General features: G+C 39.6%; 1 protein-coding gene across 1 annotated transcript in view; it reads right to left on the reverse strand.

Moving 5' to 3' along the window:
• LOC135462485 (colorectal mutant cancer protein-like) overlaps nucleotides 1-25,815 on the reverse strand; it is a 105,192-nt gene continuing 79,377 nt past the window's right edge. The window contains 12 exon segments of the mRNA XM_064739711.1: nucleotides 1-4,063; nucleotides 5,046-5,148; nucleotides 6,248-6,465; nucleotides 7,851-8,033; nucleotides 9,054-9,288; nucleotides 9,756-9,942; nucleotides 11,221-11,614; nucleotides 12,061-12,172; nucleotides 14,887-15,005; nucleotides 15,666-15,995; nucleotides 20,452-20,600; nucleotides 21,361-21,470. Coding sequence (XP_064595781.1) covers nucleotides 3,986-4,063; nucleotides 5,046-5,148; nucleotides 6,248-6,465; nucleotides 7,851-8,033; nucleotides 9,054-9,288; nucleotides 9,756-9,942; nucleotides 11,221-11,614; nucleotides 12,061-12,172; nucleotides 14,887-15,005; nucleotides 15,666-15,995; nucleotides 20,452-20,600; nucleotides 21,361-21,470 — 2,218 coding nt within the window. The 3' untranslated portion in view covers nucleotides 1-3,985.

The following is a 25,815-nucleotide window of genomic DNA, read 5'->3' on the forward strand; positions in this document are numbered from 1 at the left end:
CACTGGTATCAGTATTACTGCCAAGATTTATTTTCATGTACAGTTTAGTGGTTTGGAGTTAAGCAATGTTATCTGATCAGATTTTTCAGAAATTTCAACGAAAGGTAACATGTAACTTCTTTTGAATACCCATAAATATTTCTAAATACATGTTATCTCTTTTGCATATCAAATCAAAATTTTCTTCAGAAGAATATTTAAGCATAAAATGCCAAACATAACAAATTTTTGATAGTCTAATTATATTGTATATGTATTTGTAAACAAGTTACAAAAGAAGCTTTCTGCACTTTTGCTCACAGTGCACTGGACTGGAGCTTTGTAAGGTTTAAAAGCCAGCCTATCAATAGACTTACACATACGCAACTTAGGCGTATGGCCAGCTTCACTTTTTCAAATCTCATTTCTGCAAAAAAAAAACTTTCTTTTACTCTCTTTAATGCTAATGACAAAACATGGCCATCGTCACGAATTAAGACTTTTGTTACACGTTTGTACAATAAAGCCTTAACAAATTCAAAAAAAATTTGCAAATTTGAAAACATAATTCATATTAATCAATTGTATGTATTGATCCAGTAAGGGTGCAATAAACTTCACAGAAATAAAGAAATGATCTGTCCCGATATGATAGCTTCTAGACATGCAGCTGTAGACATTGGACTAGTACCTCTAACATGGAATTTTTTGAGGGTACAGAGCATGTACGGTTGTCGGGGCCATATACAGGGTGGAGCAAAATTCATGACCCATAGGCAATTTACTACAGAATTTTTTTTTATTCATTTTTAACATAATTTGGATCATTTACATATCATGTATAAGTTAACATGACAGCACATTTCCAGGGAAATGGATTGGACGATGAGGGCCGGTTGAACGGCCACCGAGATCTCCGGATTTAAGTCCTTTGGATTTTTTTTTACGGGGACATGTTAAATCAGTGGTTTATGCTAACAAACCAAGAACATTACAAGCGCTAAAAGATAAAATCACACAAGAAATTGAAACCATAAAAAGGAATAACTCTATGCTTCGAAATGTGCAAAGATCATGTGTCTCCTGAGTAAGAAAGTGTTTGGGGGAAGGTGGAAAGCTGTTCAAACACTTACTGTAAACTGTAAATTGTAAATTGCCTAGGGGCCCAGACTTTTGTTCCACCCTGTATATTTCATTTTCTGGTGCTGAAACTGACATGTTTTCAACTAGGAGATCATCATGAATTGAAAACAAACCTCAAGACTCTTTCTTAAGATCAACACAACTCTCATAAACAGGCTACACAAGGGCAAAATGCTACTGATGTGTAGCTAATGCCAGTGATGTGTTCAAAGCTAATGTTCTATTGCAATGTTACCATTCTGAACAGCATTCTGAGTCGAATTGTTATGGTTTTATATATCGCTATTCCCTATGTTGCAATGTTCTGTAATGTAATACATTATTTTGTTGTCATTAATTAATTTTCTGAATTTTGCACTGCACTGTTTTGCAATGATCTGTATTGTTATCTTCTGCACTGCATAGCAAATCTCTGTCGTAATTTTCTACAATGAAATGCCATGTTTGCTATGTTCCATAATATAATAATATACACACTCTTCTTTGCAATATTCAGTAAAGTACATGTAACTTCTATGACGTAAAGTCTTTTTTTTGCTATTTTCATTCTGTCACTATGTAAGCCATTAGACTGTTACCATGGTTACATGAAGAATACATGTATGAGATACATGTAGATCAATATACGAATGCACCATTGCTATTATGCAAAATGTAATAAACCTACAAAAAAAACGTATCAAAAAACGAGCGATAATATACAATGTAAAAACAGGTATCACACAGTTTTAATAAAAACAGCATGTGGAGGATCATAAAGCAGTTTCGCACAAAATACTGTTCTTTTGCATCATTGGTTGGTTTTTGCCAAGTCATTTGCATATGCATATAAACACATGCATGCATAAGATCAAATTCAATGCCATGGATTGTCACATAAAATGAACTTAACTCAAGGAATTAAGTTACAGAAAAATGCATGTTTTGAAATACAATGCCAAGTATACAGTGTACAATAACCTAAGTGTGCATATTTACACATTCATGATAAATACATGTTTGACAAGCCGTTCACTGTATTTTGAAACAATTCTGTTTTAGGCTGACATACACATGAAACAATACAAGCATATTAGTGACTTCAGATACTGATATTTTCTTCATTTATACTGTACACCAAGTACGGTTTGCACCCAACTGTCCACACTCATTTTAGCCACATGTATGATAGATTACCCACTTAAGTTTTGCACAAAACTGTCCAAATTTGCTTCAGGTTCACTGCATGTCCAGTGAGACCCAGCAAGACAAAACTGTCCAAATTTGCTTCAGGTTCACTGCATGTCCAGTGAGACCCAGCAAGACAAAACTGTCCAAATTTGCTTCAGGTTCACTGCATGTCCAGTGAGACCCAGCAAGACAAAACTGTCCAAATTTGCTTCAGGTTCACTGCATGTCCAGTGAGACCCAGCAAGACAAAAGTGTCCAAATTTGCTTCAGGTTCACTGCATGTCCAGTAAGACCTAGGAAGACAAAACTGTCCAAATCAATTCAGCTCAATGTCTTGCACAAAACCGCATGAAATAAGTTAAGTAAAAACTAGTCCAAGAAACATTTTGCAAGCTAGCATTAATCACACATAAAATGTTTGCTGTAGCTATTCTTTTGCAACAATTGCAGCTGTCCCAAAATCCTTCTTCTAGTTGCAGTGTCAATAGGGTAAGACTATCAGTGATTTCTCGCAAGGTCAACACCAACATACATATAGCCTTCCATTTTGAAGTTTTTTTCCTTTTCTAATGTTTGCAGAGGAGTACCAGGCACCATTCTACCACCAGTTGATGCACCATAGACTCACCACAGTCAAAACTCTGGCAGACTAGCTGAATGCCTTTCGCAGCTTTTACCATACAGATCATTACATCCCAATTATCCAACCAGAAGCACCCAGATAATATTGACTCTAACTTCAACAAGGAAGCACAATCCTGTAAGTCAGAATGGCATGCTTGCTCTGTTACGCTTCGGTTTATTTCACATGAATTTGGTTTATTTCACATGAATTCGGTTTATTTCACATGTTATCTTCTGCATACAAGTATGCCACGGATTGCCAGTGGTTTTCCGTCATACACATAATCCCATCCTATGAGGTTCCGAAGTTGCACTAACCTCCTTATTCACACACATTGAGCTGTAGGGTATGGATGAGGCGTAGTCAGGCCTGTATAAAAACGTCTACCTGTACCCTGCATTATACATGTACACTACAGACAAACATGTGGAAGTCCAGAGAATTATGTTGTTAAAACATCGGGCAAAACTTCCGGGAAATCACTTTTCTATGAACACTTTCACTTTCGCCGATTTCACTGTTTGCCAGACAAGTACATGTTTCTCTGCGAACAAGAGCTGTGTTCGATGAGCTTGCACAACTTCAACACATCTGGCCAGAAAAATTTCCAACTTCATTCAACTTTTTATCTCGTGGTTGATGTATGACACTCCTTTCCGGGGTCAGCCCAAAGAGATGTTGTCGTTGTTGCTCACAAAACAATCCACAACCTGCTCATATGTCCCTTCAGCTACACATACAAGAAAGAGCACGGTTGTAGCTACATTTATATGTTCACGTCACAAGAGCAGTTCTTGGCACAGACAGTTCCACATGTCAACAATGTCAACAACGTATAGTCAACACAGCTTCCAATGGCTTCTACAATCCCAAGAATTCTGTCCAATCTCAGAAAAGGTAAATCACCTTGCACATTTGTACATTCACTTAATTAAAAATGTCATTTCCCATGGTGGCATAAATATACATGTACACTGTAGGTATCTGAAATAATCTCATGGGTTGTCATGGAAACAAATAATGAACACAGCCAATCACAGGGTTAGAATTTCAGATCTGCAGTAAATGCTATAAAGACGTTTCATTGGTCGGTGGCCTGGATGTTTCCTCTTCTAGCAGGGCCACTCTTTGCTTCAAGAGATTTATCTGAAAGTAAATAAACAACCTTGTTAAGATTTCATCAAAGACTGTCCCACTGGACCAGAGACAACTGCTTTCAACCCTCTACAAAGTATGTAATAAAATGTTTAGAAAGACAGCTTTATCCAGAGTTTAATAATTTTCTTTTTTTAAACTGTTTTTGATTTTAGAATGAGGTATATAAGCCTATACAAACTTACAGAATGTGGAGAGCCAAGATGAATATGACAGGTACAGGAACAATATGGCAAGTGAAGAACCAATATGGCAAGAACAGAGCCAATATTGCAGGAACAGAGCCAATATTGCAAGAACAGAGCCAATATTGCAATAACAGTGCCAATATTGCAAGTTCATGACATCTGCAGGACAAATATGCCAAGTACAGAACCAACATGACAAGTATGAAACAGGACAAATATGGCAGAAACAGGACAAATATGGCAAATGCAGAACCCATATTGCAAGTACAGAACAGGACAAACATGGCAGAACAGGACAAATATGGCAAGTATAGAACCAATATGGCAAGCACAGAACAGGACAAATATGGCAGAAACAGGACAAATATGGCAAGTATAGAACCAATATGGCAAGCACAGAACAGGACAAATATAGCAGAAACAGAACAAATATGGCAAGTACAGAACCAATATGACAAGTACAGAACTACTATGGCAAGTACAGAACCAATATGGCAGGAACAGGACAAATATGGCAGAACAAGGACAATGACTGTAATACTGATGGTCACACTCACCTGTGTTTCATAGCGCTCTGTCATAGCACCCATTTGTACAGAACCAATATGGCAGGAACAGGGCAAATATGGCAGAACAAGGACAATGACTGTAATACTGATGGTCACACTCACCTGTGTTTCATAGCGCTCTGTCATAGCACCCATTTGTACAGAACCAATATGGCAGGAACAGGGCAAATATGGCAGAACAAGGACAATGACTGTAATACTGATGGTCACACTCACCTGTGTTTCATAGCGCTCTGTCATAGCACCCATTTGTACTTCCAGCTTCTTTAATTTACTTTGGTACTTTTTCTTTGCCTTTTCAAATGCAGATATCAAGGCACTGTAATGTAAGAGACATCAGATTCTTTCAGTATTGTAGTTTTTCACAGACAGTATGTCTAACACGTGATCTCAAAACAGAAAATCTGGGAAGTCCATCCATCCTAAATTCCATAACCCTTAACCATTTTGGTATTAGAGGAAAAGATTTTTTTTTTTTTTTTTTTTTTTTGATTGGTGTTTTACGCCGTACTCAAGAATATTTCACTTATACGACGGCGGCCAGCATTATGGTGGGTGGAAACCGGGCAGAGCCCGGGGGAAACCCACGACCATCCGCAGGTTGCTGCCAGACCTTCTCACGTACGGCCGGAGAGGAAGCCAGCATGAGCTGGACTTGAACTCACAGCGACCGCATTGGTGAGAGACTCCTAGGTCATTACGCTGCGCTAGCGCTTTAACCGACTGAGCCACGGAGGCCCCAGAGGAAAAGAAGACAATCAAAGACTATAAGTCTTCTGTTAGACTTCCTTTCGCATATGCAATAGCGTAACATACCTGGCATGGAAGAGTCCATTTATAAGACAGGGTATTATACTTGTTGACAAAAATCACAAGTTTTTTCTTATTTAATTACTTTTCACTCGCTTGAAGCATTTTGAGGAGGGTTATAGAATAGAAATAATGTTCCTGCTATAACTGCATCTTTGCCCTAAAACAATAATCTTACTGACTGTAAAATTCTTACACCATGTACTCCCTAACAGACTTCACAATTCTCACACCATTTACACCCCTTTTTCCCAATAGACTTCAGCATTTCCACACCATTAACCCCTTCTCTTCCAAATTACATGTACTTAGTTTTCACAACATGAACCCATTTCAGATTAACATTCTTTAACATCCCTTCATCATTCTCCTCTCAGCATTTTCACACCATTAACCCCTTCTCTTCCAAATTACATGTACTTAGTTTTCACAACATGAACCCATTTCAGATTAACATTCTTTAACATCCCTTCATCATTCTCTTCTCAGCATTTTCACACCATTAACCCCTTCTCTTCCAAATTACACTACTTAGTTTTCACAACATGAACCCATTTCAGTTTAACATTCTTTAACACCCCTGCATCATTCTCTTCTAGCCCACTAACCTGTTAGCTCTCTTGAGATCGTTCACAAATTCTGCCGACTCTTGGTGCCTTCGTTCAGAGTTCCGCGACAGTTTTTCCAGCGTTGTCACTAACTCTTGAACCCTCTGCTTCAGCTTTTTCTCCCGTCGTAGAGACTCTGACAGATCCTCTGCGATCTCTGCTGGATTATGTGAATGTCTCTCTGCCAGTAACTTTGCTGCTATTAACTGGTCTTCCTCCTGAAACAACACAATCATGTTTTTTTCTTTTTTATTTATTTATTTACATGTATGTACTTATTTCTCTTTAGATTGTTGATTAATGTTGTACTCAAGGATTTGTCACTCTTACAATAGTATTCTGGGATCACTATCGCAAAATTTCTTAACTTTTCACATAAATCAAGTCTGGATAACAGAGAAAGCTACATGAATTCGTTGATGTATAGCTTGTTTTGGGAGCATCACATATATTACATTGAATATTACGGTCTTTTTTTTACTGGCAATAGCTGTCAACTCTACGTGTGTGCACTTCACCTCCCCCTTCCCATCCCCGTTCTTCATTCTTTTTTTTTTTTTTTCAGCTGTTTTGTCTACTCAGTGCAGCTTTCACCACAGGACTCTTCAGGTCACTTCAAAACAAAATTATCTGCTTAGTGCAAGCAGCTTTGTCTCAACAAATTTCATATTGACTCTTTTGGGCTATGGACCGATCCATTAAACATTGGCAAGTGATCCTGATCGGGATCCAATTACGGATTAAGGAGAGAAATGTAAAGTGGCCCTTTGTCTGCAGAGCAGGACTGTGAACATGTAGGTGTCCCAGTGACAGAGGCTGTGCTCTCAGCATGCCATCTACAGGTAGACTATACCTTCTTCTGCCGCCCATCCCCATAGCATGCCATCTACAGGTAGACTATACCTTCTTCTGCCACCCATCCCCATAGCATACCATCTACAGGTGGACGATACCTTCTTCTGCCGTCCATCCCCATAGCATGCCATCTACAGATAGACGATACCTTCTTCTGCCACCCATCCCCATAGCATGCCATCTACAGGTAGATTATACCCTCTTCTGCCAACCATCCCCATAGCATGCCATCTACAGGTAGAATGTACCTTCTTCTGTCGCCCATCCCCATAGCATACCATCTACAGGTAGACTATACCTTCTTCTGCCAACCATCCCCATAGCATACCATCTACAGGTAGACTATACCTTCTTCTGCCGACCATCCCCATAGCATGCCATCTACAGGTAGACTATACCTTCTTCTGCCGCCCATCCCCATAGCATGCCATCTAGAGGTAGACTATACCTTCTTCTGCCACCCATCCCCATAGCATGCCATCTACAGGTAGACTATACCTTTTTCTGTCGACCATCCCCATAACATGCCATCTACAGGTAGACTATACCTTCATCTGCCGCCCATCCCCATAGCATGCCATCTACAGGTAGACTATACCTTCTTCTGCTGCCCATCCCCATAGCATGCCATCTACAGGTAGACTATACCTTTATCTGCCAACCATCCCCATAGCATGCCATCTACAGGTAGACTATACCTTCTTCTGTCACCCATCCCCATAGCATACCATCCACAGGTAGACTATACCTTTTTCTGTCTACCATCCCCACGTCGCTTCTGTTCCTGCTGCTGCTCCACCTCACACTTGAGATGGTCGATCTGGACGCGGTACGCCTGCTCCTGCGATTCCTTCCCACTGAGGCGCAGTTCCAGGGCGCGCTTCTCCTTGTCCAACAGGTAGTTCTGAGCCTTGAGCTCCGCTTTCTCCTCCTACATACAACAACAACATCAATACTTATCCGACTGGAGTTTATGTAAAGTACTCCAGAATTTTTGAAATATACGAATCTAAGCTTTCGGGTTTACGTCGTATTTAAGAATTTTTCAGTGAGAGTCCATACCGCCCCACCTAGCTCACCCAGTTCTTACTCTAATCCCACAGTGCTGAGGGTCAAACAAGGCTGCAGCCAGTACCGTTTATGAAGTCTTATTAATGACAAGACTTCAAGACAGATGATCTAACAATTAAGCCACCAAAGCAGTCTCCTTCCAGTGTTAGATTTGATTTATTTATTTATTTATTTATTTGATTGGTGTTTTATGCCATACTCAAGCTTATTTCACTTATACTACAGTGGCCAGCATTATGGTGAGAGGAAATCCAGTCTTAAAAGCCACAGCCATATCAGCCGGAGCAGGATTTGAACATGCTCTGCTGAAGTGTTAGGCATCTGTATGTCATACTGCTGTTTATTGTTGCAGCTTTAGTTTAAACAGAATTTCAGTCATGTCACTAAATATGGTCAACGTCTTTACAGTGCTGCCTCACTAAAGACACATTTACAGTGACACTGGGCAGACCAGCATGATAAATTACTGAAAATTTCTCCTATAACTAAATTGGACATATTGCCTGATTCTGATAGTTCTATTGACCTTAAAAAGGTGACATTAGGTTCGTTTTGTAGCTCCATCCACTTTGCCACAGGAGCACGTGAGGTATGCAAGGTAAGGTATTCAAGAGGACCCTTTCACCACTCAGTCAGTGACGACTTCTGTCTGGCGAGACATATATGATCTCAGTTTTCTGCAGCATTACATGCACTCAGCTTTTTCCCACTCTCCATTGTAAAAAAGTTATTGAAACAAATGAACCAATCAGAATTGCCTTCTGTCATCCCAATGGTAGATTCAAAAGTTTTTAATGGTTCATCCTGCAAGCTGTCTGCTGAATTCCAAAGTAACATGAGATACACAAGGTACAGTGATACTACCAATGCTATACCTTACCTTCATAGCCATAAGCTCCTGCATTAACACAGCATTCTCTAAGTCAAGCTTCTGAGAGTCGGGGCTTCCACAAGGCGTCTTTGACAGGGGGTCCACATGAATACTCTCTAACTCCATCACTGTCATTTTCACAGAGGCTCTATCATTCTTCAGCTGCTGGATATAGTCACGAAGCCGCTGCTCATCTATCTTACTGAATTCCATATCACCCGAGCTTGCTGTTGAACTGGTTGTGCTGAGAAAACAATAACATTTCATAACTTCAGTTTGAAATTCTTCAAATGTTTGCTATGTTAGGATTCTTGAAACATATCTGTTAAATGGTGACTGTAAATGTGCAGTGTTTAAGATAACAATGCAGAAATGAAAAAAAAACAACACTTATTTTTTTCCATTGAGGGCACATTTGTTATCCCTTAATAACAATGTTGAAAGTAAGTCAAATAAAACTTGCCAAGGCACATGCCACTTTTCAATTGAATAAGAATAACTGATTTGAAAATAAGTCTGGGAAATTTTTTCTTGAAGGACTTATGACCTGACAGACAAGGTGTAAATCTCTCCCCTTGGGTGCTTGGACAGGACTGCAGATGAACAAACTCTCTAACCAGGGCTACAGATGAACAAACTTTCTAACCAGGACTACAGATGAACAAACTCTCTAACAACTGTTCAACACTAAGCTGTGCTGTACGTGCTTACCTGCCAGTTCTCCCATTGGACGATAAATCTTCCCACGGCGGTGCAGTGCATACTGGTATATGTACATTGATTCCACAACTTCGGTCAAGTCGCTGAAGTAAGTGTTTGGCTACGTTTTCGGCTGTTTTGCGTGCATGATTTGCTCTTTGTAAGATGGACGCCACTTCTGCCTGGTCATCAATCTCACCTACACAAGTGATGACAAATATTATTCATGGATTATCTCACACTGGTGCATTTGTATGCATTTTCACATTTATTAAAGATGATTACATTATGAACTAAACCTTCTCGCTGTAAAGAGCAGCTTAAAGCCACTTTGTATCCTGTGGATCAGTAAATCAGTTGGACGATGGAATATCCCCCTCGTGCTATTGTCTTCTAAACAAGTGTAAACCCTGATCTCAAAGCCGGCAGTACTTTTTGAGATACCACTCCTAACATTTTGTTTAACACTGATTTCAATACACAATACACTAAGTCAGGAATTTGGTAATTTAAGGTATTTAATATGCACACACCAAATCAACAATGGAATATCCCCCTCGTGCTATTGTCCTCTACAAAAGTGCAAACCCTGATCCCAATATCAGCAGTACTTTTTGAGATACCATCCCTAACATTTTGTTTAACACTGATTTTAATACACAATACACTAAGTCAGAAATTTGGTAATTTACGGTATTTAATATGCACACACTGAATCAACAATGGAATATCCCCCTCATGCTATTGTCCTCTACAAAAGTGCAAACCCTGATCCCAATATCGGCAGTACTTTTTGAGATACCACCCCTAACATTTCGTTTAACACTGATTTTAATACATAATACACTAAGTCAGGAATCTGGTAATTTACGGTATTTAATATGCACACATCATATCAACGATGGCATATCCCCCTTGTGCTATTGTCCCCTACAAAAGTGCAAACCCTGATCCCAATATCGGCAGTACTTTTTGAGATACCACCCCTAACATTTTGTTTAACACTGATTTTAATACACAATACACTGTCAGGAATTTGGTAATTTACGGTATTTAATATGAACACATCATATCAACGATGGCATATCCCCCCTCGTGCTATTGTCTTCTACACAAGTGCAAACCCTGATCCCAATACCGGCAGTACTTTTTGAGATACCACCCCTAACATTTTGTTTAACACTGATTTTAATACACAATACACTAAGTCAGGAATTTGGTAATTTACGGTATTTAATATGCACACATCATATCAACGATGGCATATCCCCCTTGTGCTATTGTCCTCTACACAAGTGCAAACCCTGATCCCAATATCGGCAGTACTTTTTGAGATACCACCCCTAACATTTCGTTTAACATTGCTTTCCCTGTTCTTAGACGCCAACGCTCAACATACCACATAATCGGCATGTAAAAAAGTTACATATGTATTCTTATTGTTAATTTAAACACAAGAGTAAATCCACTGACTCACCATAACTCCCTAACCCAGCCGCACGGCAGTTTGCCAGTAGCACGCCTTGCTCACTTTCCAGTAGCGCTACAAGCACCTCAAACGCCTCCAACGCCTGATCTGAATAATTTATGGCCAGTTGCAGTGCCGTATTGTTTGACTCGTATTTTCCCATGAGAACACTCAATCTGTCCGTGTGTGCCCGACTTTCGTCGAGCGTTAGCTGCAGCAAGTCATTCTGAGATTTCAAATGGTCAATTTTGCTGGACAATCGTTCGGTTTCGATTTCAAATTCGCGTACATTGCTGTCGGATATTTCACTGCCACATTTGTAAAGTGTCTGTATGATCTCCTGCATGTTGGAGCACTCCTGCAAACTCTGAGCCAGATGCTCCGCCAACTTGGCATTCGGCAGCTGAAACAAAGACAAAATAATCTGTCTATATTTCACTGGTGGAGAGACTTCATTGATTATTATTATTTTGATTACTGGGGCTTAAGGTTATTTTAAACGTTAGCTCAGTCATATCCCGATGGTGTCCACTTGTAACAGACCAGACACAATGACCACATATTTATGGTGCTGCCTCACTGGAACACCATGCCGAATACACCAGACACAAAGACCCACCAGGTCATATTATTCTGACACCAGGCCCACCAGTACTTCGCCTTCTCATCTTATGTTGAACGCCAAGGAAGACAATGCCAAGATTACCAATGTTCAAGTCTTAGTTAGGACTCAATTTGGGATCAACCCCTGGATACTACCGTTTCAGAGTCTACATCTGTCTATGTTTCACAGCCAAGAATCTACATCTGTTATGTTTCATCTCAAAGCCCCAGTAAAAAAGAACTCACCCCGTACGATGACAGTTCTGACCCCAACACCTGCCTATCAGTGGAACTTGTACGCAGCTTCTTCAATTCTGCAATTTTGGCCACGGGAAAGTTTTCACAACTTCCTGCCGATCTGAAAACAGAAAATGGAAAAAACTGTCACTCCACTGCTCCACTGGTCATTATTGTTCCTAGTGAAACAAAGGCAAAATAATTTACACATATAACGATTGAGTAGAAGGATTTACTCTGTGGGCCACATGGGGATTTGAACTCCGATCTCCAGGTGAAGTCCCGTGCTCTCAACTCAGCTAATGTGGAATTCCTTCAAACAACAGCTTTAACAAATGTGTAGCTCATCTGTTATCTCGAATGCATAAATTACTCAATATTATATTAGACCTGAAGTTTACATGAAACATTTTGCTGGGTTCTGTTTGACGCCCTTATGGGGCCTCCCATGAGTCTCCTTTTGAGTGAAGTTTTCTTATCAGAAAACCCTTGGTCTTTGCATCGAAAGTATCAAATTATGGCATTTATGTGCTCTTGACTGTCCATTTTCCAAGGCTATACTTTAGGGTGAAATACAGTACTATGTACCCAAATTCCTCCACCTTTTTACATACAAAAGAGCAACTTTAAGTGCAATTTATGCACATTCTTTAATCCATTTTGGAGACAAAACTGCATTTGCTTAATTGGCCAATTTCAAAGCTTCACAAAATGTACAATTTTATCAGTCAACACAGACTAACGCCGTCAGAATATGCTTGAAAAAACACACTGCACATATGCAAAAATGTTGAAGAATTAAAGTACAAAATATGTGTGTGTGTGTGTGTATTTACTGTTTTATAATTTCATGATGTACTCAAGAGCTAGATTTGCTAGATATAATATCACTTAATGAGTAAGAGGTGGAAATGAACACACAATGTCACTGGTCAATTAACAGGGGTCTAAAATTTGGCCATCTACTACACTAAACGTCATATTCACTCTTCTCTAACAGTAAGCTTAAAAGATACCGATGATAATTTGCTTGAAAAGAACAATGGTTTAGAATGATTTCATGAGAAACACTTAAAAGCCAAACATAAACGCATTCATGGAACATTTGCACAACATTCACGCAAACAAATATTCACATGCAAAGTATTCATGCAATGGAACATTTCTTTTCAAATCATTTATTCAACCAAATGGTTGCACAGTAAACAATTTATCCAACCAAGCACTTGTACACCAGTTCCTACTACCAAACAATTGCACATACCATCTATGTAACCAAATACTTGCACATCAAACTATTCATACAACCAAATATATATACAAAGATACATGTACAACAAACCATTCACACGGCCAAAATTTGCACAATAAAGCATTGATGCAAACCTTTCATACAGCCAAACATTGCAAAAAAAAAAAAAACCTACAACCAAAAATTTGCACATCACACCATTCACACAACCAAATAAGCAGCCATTCATAAAGTCAAGCATTCACTTGGTGAACATTCACAGCTAAACAGTAAGAAGATGTAATTAGATGGCCAACACAAACACATGACCTACTTTTGGCAGCCATACTAGAGTACTGCGTCTATACCAGCCTATGTTAACATGACACCAATATGACTGGGTGGCCACTGTTATGCTAGGGTGATGATGTCACACACAACCCCTTAATACCAATAAATGTCAATCTTACAAGGTAAGAAGGTCAGGCTGTGCTAGGGTGATGACGTCACACACAACCCCTTAATACCAATAAATGTCAATCTCACAAGGTAGGAAGGTCAGGCTGTGCTAGGGTGATGACGTCACACACAACCCCTTAATACCAATAAATGTCAATCTTACAAGGTAGGAAGGTAAGGCTGTGCTAGGGTGATGATGTCACACACAACCCCTTAATACCAATAAATGTCAATCTTACAAGGTAGGAAGGTCAGGCTGTGCTAGGGTGATGACGTCACACACAACCTCTTAATACCAATAAATGTCAATCTTACAAGGTAGGAAGGTCAGGCTGTGCTAGGGTGATGACGTCACACACAACCCCTTAATACCAATAAATGTCAATCTTACAAGGTAGGAAGGTCAGGCTGTGCTAGGGTGATGATGTCACACACAACCCCTTAATACCAATAAATGTCAATCTTACAAGGTAGGAAGGTCAGGCTGTGCTAGGGTGATGATGTCACACACAACCCCTTAATACCAATAAATGTCAATCTTACAAGGTAGGAAGGTCAGGCTGTGCTAGGGTGATGACGTCACACACAACCCCTTAATACCAATAAATGTCAATCTTACAAGGTAGGAAGGTCAGGCTGTGCTAGGGTGATGATGTCACACACAACCCCTTAATACCAATAAATGTCAATCTTACAAGGTAAGAAGGTAAGGCTATGTTAGGGTGATGACGTCACACACAACCCCTTAATACCAATAAATGTCAATCTTACAAGCTAGGAAGGTCAGGCTGTGCTAGGGTGATGATGTCACACACAACCCCTTAATACCAATAAATGCCAATCTAACAAGGTAGGAAGGTCAGGCTGTGCTAGGGTGATGATGTCACACACAAACCCTTAATACCAATAAATGTCAATCTAACAAGGTAAGAAGGTCAGGCTGTGCTAGGGTAAAGACGTCACACACAACCCCTTAATACCAATAAATGTCAATCTCACAAGGTAGGAAGGTCAGGCTGTGCTAGGGTGATGACGTCACACACAACCCCTTAATACCAATAAATGTCAATCTTACAGTGTAAGGGGAAAAATGTTAATTAGTCTGTTCTCTTCTAAGACAACAAGGCACAAAATCCAACACATACATGTACCTCTCCCCGGTGCTTGGGTTGATGTGCTGCGACTTGGTCGGGGTGGAGGTTCGGCTGGTTTGGGGGCTGGGTGTGGACTCTATGCCATTCAACCTTCCCTGAAGTTCACGTAACTAAGGGGAAAAAAAAATAGGGTTAAGATACATGCTGTATACATTTAAGATTGCACATTACTGGGGCCCATTCTATGAAACTGTCACAATGCTGCCTTCAGCACATTTGCGACTGCTTCACAGAACGGGCCCTTGAGCAGTTAAACTCACCTAGCGAACTACAACGTTAAGAGAGTTACATGGGAAGATACAATGTAAAACATTAGGCGATATTCTTGTACTTATGGCTGACAAAAACAAGGATTTCTGATAGTATGTTAGACAGCTGAACAATCCCCACAGCAAGCATAAAGTGTGAACATCAGCAAAATGAAGTTACATGTTTGTCCTTGTGACGTGGAGTTTTGTATTAAATTCCACGTTATATAAACTTAATTAAAACCTTTAAAGCTGTTACCTGCATCATGAAGGCCTGGGACTGATTAAATCAATATTCGAAATATGAGTTTAGAGCTTATTTTCAAGCCTATACAAAGCAAATTTCAACCACATCACATATGTTACATGTATCTCGAGACATGTATATATCTAAAACGTCAATTTCCAGAAACCCAAACTATCCATTGTGACAAGGTTTTTCAGTTTTGACCTAAGTCAGAAATGTGTTTTCATGAATACGGCCCCTGGTACATATGTACATATGTATTTGATATCACACACCCGTTTTTTCAGTCGCTCTTTCTCTTCCCGAGTTCCACACAGCGCATTCCTCAGACAGTGAAGCTCTGATTCCTGCCTGGCTAGGGCTTCCTGCATGGCAGAGTTCTCTCCCCTTAGCTGGTCCATCTCCGGGACGAGCAAGTATTGAGATCGTTCTATGTCCGTACCCCCAAGGCGGTTGACTAGAGGGGGTGGAGAGACGGGATACGGTGGGGAACAGGGTGAAGGAACCCCTGGGTGTTGATACTCCTCTGACGGGTTGAGGGGAGGGGGTGGACTCGTGGGAGGGGGAGGTGGAGTGAAGTGTAACTTCTCCATCTGACGACAAACCTGGGAAAATAAACACGGTTGAGGTAAACATCAGCATGTATATTTAAGTTACATTAGTATTACTGCCAGACTAACTATTGTTCAAAAGCACATTTTTGCCATTCGATAAAACTTTCCACATTTCCCATACACAAGCCCTTATGTACATGTATTCAAACAGTATTATCCTTAATTTGCTATTGACAAACAGAATTCAAAACTAACACAGAACTGATTAAACCAAAATGGGTGTATCTCAGGATGTGTTAAAGGGACATAACCCAGTAAATCTGCGCAAGAACAAGTAGCAGCAGTCTTAAACCTTTTGGACAATCCAAAATAAGTCTAATTGGTATTTAAAGGGTCACGCGAGTATGTGCAGATATTGGCGAGACAGGTGGCGGCTCTCACAAAGTAACGTAGAAGACGTTATTTTACAATAATGAATAGATTGAATACACAGAGCCTATCTGATACACATCTGTCTGTCGACTCGATGGTGCTGTTGGCATCTAAAGTAAAGTCACGTCTTTTAGGTGCTGTAGTTTGTGAAAGTCCCCACCTGTCTCGCTGATATCTGCGAGAACGCCCGAGACCTCTGAAGTGCCCAATGGGGTTACTCATCCACAGCTGATGATTCTACATTTGCGTCAATACATCTCTTAAACATCGTATCGAAGGCTTGCCATGAAAGATGAGAAATACATCGACCAGCGTAAATACTTCCTGGAGAATTCTGAGTTAATTACTTTTGGCCCTGAACAGTTACAGTTAGTTTCTGAAACTTTTCAAAACTTCTGCAGATAGTGTTATTTGGATACCTGCCAATTCTGAATGACATACATGTATCTACTGCAAAGCGAAAAAAAAAAAAAAATACTGCTTAAGCTGGCAGCCTGTGACACACACAAGTATTAACCATTCCAGATAACAGAAAGCATCGCAGAACGTCTCTGGACTAATGCATGCCTAATACATTTAAGTGCCTGTTCCAGAGCCTTGGGCAGGATGGTCTACCTGTTCAGGATGAGTATGAGTATATGAGAGTGTGTGGTCATTAGCAGGGTGGTGACTGTCTTGATTTGGCTGGGTAAACAGTGACACTAAGCCCTAAACATGCTGGATCCTGGCCAGTTTGTGCAACTGGTCAAATAGCCATTGTTCTACAATGCATGCAGGTGCAATTACTGGTACACTATAAACAAGAAAATAAAAAAAAAGAAAAAAAGACTGCCAAAGGATTACATGTAGCTCAAGCTGTGAAGCTTTTGTATTATGAGGTTAGAACACCTCATTTACTCTACAGGAAGAGTGTCAGTGTTTGGTGAAAGTAAGATTGAATCTGTGTAAGCTGAAGCCCTCCCAATCTACAGGTCTATTCACTGTCATAATTAACTCAACCCGCAAACAGTTTGGGCGGCAAACTGTGAAAACCCAGCAATGGGCGGCACACTGTGAAAACCCAGCAATGGGCGGCACACTGTGAAAACCCAGCAATGGGCGGCACACTGTGAAAACCCAGCAATGGGCAGCACACTGTGAAAACCCAGCAATACCTTGCCTTGCGTGTGATTTACAATCTGCAAATGTAGTCATCCGTTCAGGAACGGAAATCTTTTCAGTTTTTGATAGCATACAAATTTTTTTACACCATTTTCAACATGGGACACTTCACTTGTGGCAGACTGTTTTTTTTGCATCGTAATTTACAGCGTGCAAATATGGGCATCAGTTTTTTACATTTACAAATATTTTATTTGCATTATTATTTATACTGTGAAAGTTTAAACTCAAGTTTGAAGGGAGGAGTATTTTGATTGTATTATTATTCATAACCTTGAGCTTAGTGGTACCACAAGGGAGGTGAATTCCAGAAATAACTTTGTACTCTAACATTAGATAAATGAAACGCTTGGGTTTTTTTCCCCCGTAATACAGAGCATATGATATCACGTGGACTAACATACAAAACCACTAAACAACTTCTCAGCATGCTTCTTTGGACTTAAAAACATGGTTAAACTACAGTTTTCCTACAGCCTCTGGGATCAGTCTAAAAATTAAGGAGCCTGCTGTGTTGACGTCAACGGTGATAGCTGTCAGAACAGCTCTGTTGTAAGGGAGAGGGGATTGGGGGGGGTGGGGGGTGGGGGGTGAGGGTACAGGTTTGAGCCGGAATTGGGGATGTTAACCTGGTCCATTATTCCCAATACATGTAAGACATGTATGAAGTCATTTCTGAATATTTCTGAACACTGACAGAAAATATGTATAAATTTGAGAAAAATTGAAAAATATACAATGAAAATTTTTTTTTACAATTTTGGGGTAAATTTGTCTTCATTTTCCTTTAACCATACTCTTCATTTTATACTGCCCTTCAAAGTTGTCAATGCAATTTGGGGAGTGGGGGTGGGAGGTGGGGGCTGGGGGTAGAGCACTAAACTGCCCAGCCAGTTATCGCCCAAAACACTATGGGAATAGCCCCAGAGGTGTGAAGATAACTAAGTCACAATTGGCAATCAAGCAAATAATCTGACTTCCTGTGGCTCCATCTATTAACTGTTTATATATGGGTTACCAAGGCATTACCTTTGTCTGTGCCTTGTGTAAATGTGTCTTATTTTTTTCCTTACAGGACGAATCTGTTCTTCTTGACTTTTACATGTTTTTGTTGTTGTTACCCTCATAATTACTGGTGCTTGACTGATTGATTTTCATGTTTCTCAGTGGTCAGCTTTTCAAAATTTAAAAAATTTAGTCCAGAAATCATAAACATATAACTGGTGGAAGGTTTATAGGGTCTGGTAATATTGGTGAAGCTGTAAAGTTTATGCACAAATTAAACGGGTAACACTGGATCACTGTATGACCCATAATACGGGCATATCACAATCCTATCTATTTTAAAAGGAAAGAAAAACTCTCCAATCATTTTGATTCCAACAAAATCAGAATTTTTACTGTTTCTGTTGTCTTTATGCTTTTTTCTTGATTTTTTTAAAAGTGATAACTTGTAAACTGAACATGGTACAAATCCAATTAAGTGGGGCAACCATGTTCTTCCAGTTGTGCCCCGAGCTCTTCAGTGCCCGGAGGTAATATTGTTTACCCTAGCTTCAGTAGATTTCCATACTGACTTCCTTCTCCCTGTCCCACTGTGACATGTCCTCTGCAGAAAGATGCTGTGGAACGTTTACACATTTTGAAATCAGTGATGTGAGGGAAACTCTTACTGACTACAGATTAACACAGTTCTAGGTTCACAATATAGTTACCCTGAGAGAAGTACTGTTGTTTGTTCTTCAGATTTGGGATGCATGAAGCAATTTGTTTTTTTACTTCTTAAAATAGAGTTTAGGTTGCGGCCTATAATATAAAAGTATAACATAGCTTCCATGCTTTATTCTTTGAGATTAAAAATAGCTTTAGACTAGTTTTCCTTAGGCACCAGCAGACAGTTTGGAAATTAGGTAGCCTGCTGTGGTGACCTCAATGGTGATTGCTGTCAAAATACATGTAACTGTTGGGGAGACAGCCCGATTTGGGCGAGCTAAGCTGGTCTCATGTTCCCAGTATGTTCATCAGTCATCTTATTTCCACATATTCCCGACCAGTGACAGAAAATATGCATAACACAGTAACTAGTAAGAGATATAAAATATGCCTCAAAAATGAAAATGATTTTCTCATTTATTTGGCATATCTTTCTTCATTTTCCATAAAACCACATTCTTCAGTTTATAGGGACTACAGGCAATGGGCTTTTATTTCCAGTATAGCTCATCTTATGATGGTAAGGTTATGATGGTAAGTTTATGATGGTAAGTTGATGGTAAGTTTATGATGGTAAGTTTATGATGGTAAGCTTATGATGGTAAGTTTATGATGGTAAGCCTATGATGGTAAGCCCATGATGGTAAGTTTATGATGGTAAGCCTATGATGGTAAGTTTATGATGGTAAGCCTATGATGGTAAGCCCATGATGGTAAGTTTATGATGGTAAGCCTATGATGGTAAGCCCATGATGGTAAGTTTATGATGGTAAGCCTATGATGATAAGTTTATGATGGTAAATACTTATTCTTATGTATGCTTGGGGTTTTACATTACACTTAACAATGTTTTAGGCGTATGACCACATGTTATATACCGTGTGCTGCTGCCAGTGAAGTATCATGCCAAAGACACCCAGACATCGTACCCCACCCACATCATACCAACACCAGTCCGAGTCCTATGTTCATGCTCTAACCTCTAGGTACTGAGTGCCCAGCATGCGTAATAAGTACCATTTTTAAAGTTTTTTTAGGACCTGACCCGGGTTTGATACCAGGTCTACCGTCCTTAAGACGGACACCATTAGACCACTGAAGCCTTCGTATATATTACGATTGCAACAAATGTATCAGCTCTTGTCAGTCTTTCGTTCTGCTCTGTACATGTGTAACGATAGAGCCCCATGGCTATTCGTACCTTGACAGCATCCTCCTCCCCTGTATCTTCATTCTCACCGATGAACTGATCTTTGTACGAGTCCTCATCGATCCGCCGATGGTGGTCAATCGTGTTTTCCAGATCGGCCACAACCCGCGAGAACTCCACGGTAAGCTCATTGCCCATTTCTGAAAACAACAACAACAACTTGTTATATATTGATTTCAGTCGTGTATAATTCTGTATTCAAGAAGTTTTCATGTATGTACACTGTACATCTTGAACCATTTTAATCAAAAAAGCACTTTTCTTTCAGGGGAATTTATGCATACAATTATTATCTAAACAATGCTAAAAATTATTTGTTTGTGTCACCAAAGATGCAAGCTTCATAAAACTGTGCAAAATATTTCTCTAAACACATAGTTATCTCAATGTTTCAAAATATTGATTTTGGGCTATTGAGAAAGTTGAAGAATTAGAGTATATATATATATATATATATATATATATATATATATATATATATATGTAAGTATATATGATAGCAGTCACTTTAATACATGTAGGAAGTTGCAGAGAATTGAGATTGAGTGCTTGGGGTTTAATGTCATACTTAACAATTTTTCAGTCATATTACGACGTAAGAATCCTTAGTATGCATGTAATGTGCCTCCTTGTTGCAGGACGGATTTCCACTGCTCTTTTATCTAGTGCTGCTTCACTGAGATGCCTACTGAAGGCAAGTAAACCGCCACGCCTGAGCCATTATACTGATACCGATCTATAGTCAAAAGAACTCTGAAAATCATGCAAAATGCGCAACTAAGTCACACGCAAAATTTGGGGTCATTCTAATACTGCATTCTGCACACATTACTTGACGACAAAGATTTCCTCTGATAGCATTAGAACCTTAGATCCTCCCCTCACGGGGCAATACATTACCCAGACTAGCTGACTGTGAACCGTTGGCGTTGTTTTCGTTGATGCTGGCGACATCTGGTCGCTTTTTTGCGCTGGCACACTGGTCTGAATCTTCGTACTCGTCTTCTTCTCTGTAAATACACAAATGTATTTCTCTGATAGAAATACTTCTGCTAAAATGTATTCATCTATCTGTGTCAGGTCCATAAGACAATATCAAAGTTGTTTTCACTGTACAATGGGTGCCATGTTTATGGAAAAAAAAAAGGAAAGAAATGAAAACCACTATATTTTACATGCAATTTTGTACATGTAAATGTGAATCGAATTTATTCAAAATTCGGTAACGTTCACGTGACAATCAAAGCCAACAGAAGGAAACCTGCCTTTTTAAAATCTGTAAATCTAGTAAAAATCAAAAAAAAAAAAAAAAGAGACCATGTTCTTCAGAAATTAATCTGATCATGACAATTAATACTGGTAAGAAAATGTATGTAACAAATTTCAACCCTGGTTAATTCATTACTTTTGAGATTTCTTGCTCACAGTGTGTTTGCCACACACGAACACACTTCAACACACTGGCATGCATGTGACCCACAGACAGGTGTAAAGATTTGAATTTGCCACCAATGGGCACAAAAATGTGAATATCAAAGTTTCACGCATATCATGTCCCTGAAACTCTGTCACTGGTAATAAACTAAATATTTATCCAGCATCACGGACATAATTCATCAGAACAATCCTAATTTTTTGTGTTTTGTGTTAACGTGGTTACACACAAAAAAAAAACAACAGCTGGGTAAATGGTAAGACTCCCAAGGGAGAAAGAGAAAGAGGGATCCGTCAAGTTTTTTCCTCAAATTTATGGCCTTTTCATATAACCAGGAGTGATCCAGATTAAAACTCATGCTGATTTTTCACGCTGAAAGATAAATATGAACGTAATAAATCGTAATAAAATATTGTTATTGCCCGTAATCATGCAGATTTTTTGAACCATTAAAACGGAATTACGCTCATGACTCACCCAGCCATCTTACACACGAATTCTCCAACAATCAGAATGTAATCGGACGAGAAAATCCTGTTAGGCCTCAGACTTACGAAAAACAGATGGCCGAACCTCAGAATTCCTTCACACAAGCTGTGTGAGCATTCGAAGAATGCATGGCGATTTAATGAAATAAGCTCCGCCAGTTTTACGGCCAACAGTGACTCAACGTAGTTTATCATTCAGCCAGCTCTCCTGTCAAAGCGGTGACAAAAGCTGTCTTGTGGGCGGTAGAGGGTCAATTCCCACGAGAGTCTGGCCAAGAATGTTCCGTCCAGCAAGTCCACAATTTTTGATTAGCTGATCACCTTACGCTAATGACCTGATCACGATATCTCCAATGAGGTCACAAAGCTACGAGAAAAATAGTCCCACAGAGCTTCAGGAAAGCGACCTGAAAATGTTGGTGTGGTCAAAGCGGTTATGATAAGCCATAAATTGGTCATCACAGATTTTGAGTACTGATTCAATCTCAGGTAACTTTTATCAATTGTGGCATGGAGACATGTCTCTGCAAATACAGTCAGATTATCTTCAAATTTGTTACATTTGGATTATTCAAACATTTGACTGATCAGTCCATCACAAAACTGACTGATCAGTCCATCACAAAATTGACTGTAAAATAAAGTTTCTATAATGGACGAAACCCGACATCCCCGATTATAGGGAAAATTAAGAAACGTACCTGCACCTGTATACTATTGTATCATTCTGGATATAATTATTCATACAAGTATTATTTTTTCCGTGCTTCTACAAGGCCAAGACTTGGATATAGAATTGTTCCAGGTTGTTTGTTTATTAATGTATCCAAATATATCCCCCGGGCTCTATCCTGTTTTCTCCCACCATAATGCCGGCCACCGTTGTACAAAAAGCATGATGCGTGAAATATTGTTGAGTACCCGTATGGTGTAAAACACCAATCAAATAAATACACTGTAAATAAATAAATAAATAAAATAAATGGCATCATCCTGTCATACAAAAGAACCTTTTCCATACAAAATAAAAGAACCCAGATCCCATGCACATTTTTTACAGTGTCCTGTAACAGGCATGATCAGTGGGACACATGGGGTACAGACTAATAATTGCTTGAAATCCATAATGAGCAAGTCGTAGCGAAAACAGCAGCGAACTCCCATGATGCACCTGGAGAAAACTGTGCATTTATTGGGCATTATTGGTTAGACAGGAAGCTTTTTAGCCATGCGACGCATGTGGTCTCTACGCATGTGGTCTCTATGTATGTCTGGCAGCACTTGGCAAGCAGATCGATAAACTCAGTCTTGTGTCATAAAGGTGGTTTCATGGATGCCATTAATATTTTACATTACTCACAACTGACCAATCAAACTGATTGTCTCTCATTCAGCTCAGTCAGGTGTGTCATGTAACAGAAAAAACAATAGGCCTAGAAGTTTAGTGTATGTGTATGTACACGTAGATCCTACAGAATGGTCAACTAATTTAGTGCAAATGTATACATATGGTCAACTAATTTATTTAAATTTAAATTAAAAATTACAATTAAACCTCCTCTCAACCAGGGTGTTAATAACCTTTTCAAACTTTACTAAAAGTTTAATGTTACACTGGACTTCTCATGGTAATGAGGAAAGCTGACCCCCCCCCCCCCCCCCCCACCTCTCCTCCACAACAAAAAAACATAACATTAAAATAAATCATGAAATCTATCAAATGTTCTATGTTTCAGTAAAGTGTCTCTTTGTAGCCTGCCAACAAAAATAACTAAATCATCAGCTTATAATGTCAAACAAAAGTGGCACCATAAATCCATTAATCTCAGGAAATTGTTTCATATTTCTGGACGCTGATCAATCAACACTGTTATAATCTCTAATTTAGCCCTTGAATGTGTCATGTACCAGACAGATGGATTGGTTAAACGTTGTCTACATCACACAAATAACCCAGCCTTTCCATCACATACAAGTCTGTATTCTATTTACAGCAACTATGAAATGTTTCACGGACATGTATCTCACAAGTAAGTTTGAGGCACCATCATTAACGAGCGTTCGAACCAGACATTCGAACCTGCCACTCACTCATGTCAACCGTAAATCAAGGTTTTAATTTCTTCATCACTGAGCTCCTCAGTTTTATTTAATCGCCAGAGCTGCAGTCTAATCACATAGCATGTGTACAAATCTGTTGGATTAGGAGAAGACTTGAAGTTGACAGGCTTTGTCTGTGGTTAAACTAGGATAAGTGGCTGCCCAATCCAATCACTGGTCAACCCTCCCCAGCTATCTCCTCTCCTCCAACCCACCCACAGCAGTCTGCACTCCCCACCCACCCTACAGGGCTATTGTTGCGACAACATGGCCCCGCAGGGCTACTATGCTTAACACCTGTCTTGCCTGTTGTGTGCCCAGAGGGGCCCCATTGTCCCTAAGGGTCAAACAGGGCACGTCAATACTAGCACACAGTTTAATTGATGGGAGATTTTGGCTGTACAGCTCTACAATCACAGTTATCTACAATAATCTAATAATTAATGGGCATGCTCGTGCCCATTAATTATCTTGAAAAAAAAAAAAAAACTAAAAAAAATGAGTCTGTCTGGTCAAATTCAAACTCATTTATTCACATCCAAAATAACCCTGCTAGGGTGGCAGAAGAGTGGCAATACATCCATGGTGGATATGAACTTATTTTGGTCATATCATACCAGAGATCAACATTCTGTAAGACAGCCTGATGCGAGAGAAATGATCTCCTTAGTAACAGACGGCGTGGGCGAAAAAAAATTGTCCCCATAATGTTATAGCACAGGAAAATGCCTGCTTTTGAATTGCTATCAGCGACAGTGTAATTTTTCCAGATTTACGATTTTATGTAACGTATTTTTTTTTTTAACTACCATGGCTTACTGGAGAGAAACATGGACATTTTTCCCCATGCTTCAGCATGTGTTTAGCCCAAAACAGGGCGATCTCGTTCTGTCCAACTCTCAGGTTGTCTTGCAGAATAGAGCCAGTCATCAGACATGTCCTGCAAATGGCCCCTAACATGGCAGATCTACATGTGTGGTCAAGGTTCCCAGAATGACCAATCAAAATTTACATGCGCTCTGCACATTCCTGTTATCTAGTACATTATGATTTAAATTTATTATTAGGTATAGTTTCACCTCATCACCTGCTAGCCACTTCCACAGCAGGGTAAAGTGCCTAAGTGTTTGAGAATTTGATTCAGTTTGGTTAGGAAAACATTCCTCATCACACTGATGGGGTCTACCTGGCCACATACCTTATCACATTGATGTGGTGTCACACTGAGACACTCTAAGGCACTCCCTGGCCACATACCTTATCACGCTGATATGGTGTCACACTGAGACACTCTAAGGCACTCCCTGGCCACATACCTTATCACATTGATAT

This window comes from Liolophura sinensis, chromosome 2, assembly GCF_032854445.1.
Source record: "Liolophura sinensis isolate JHLJ2023 chromosome 2, CUHK_Ljap_v2, whole genome shotgun sequence".
NCBI lineage: Eukaryota > Metazoa > Mollusca > Polyplacophora > Chitonida > Chitonidae > Liolophura > Liolophura sinensis.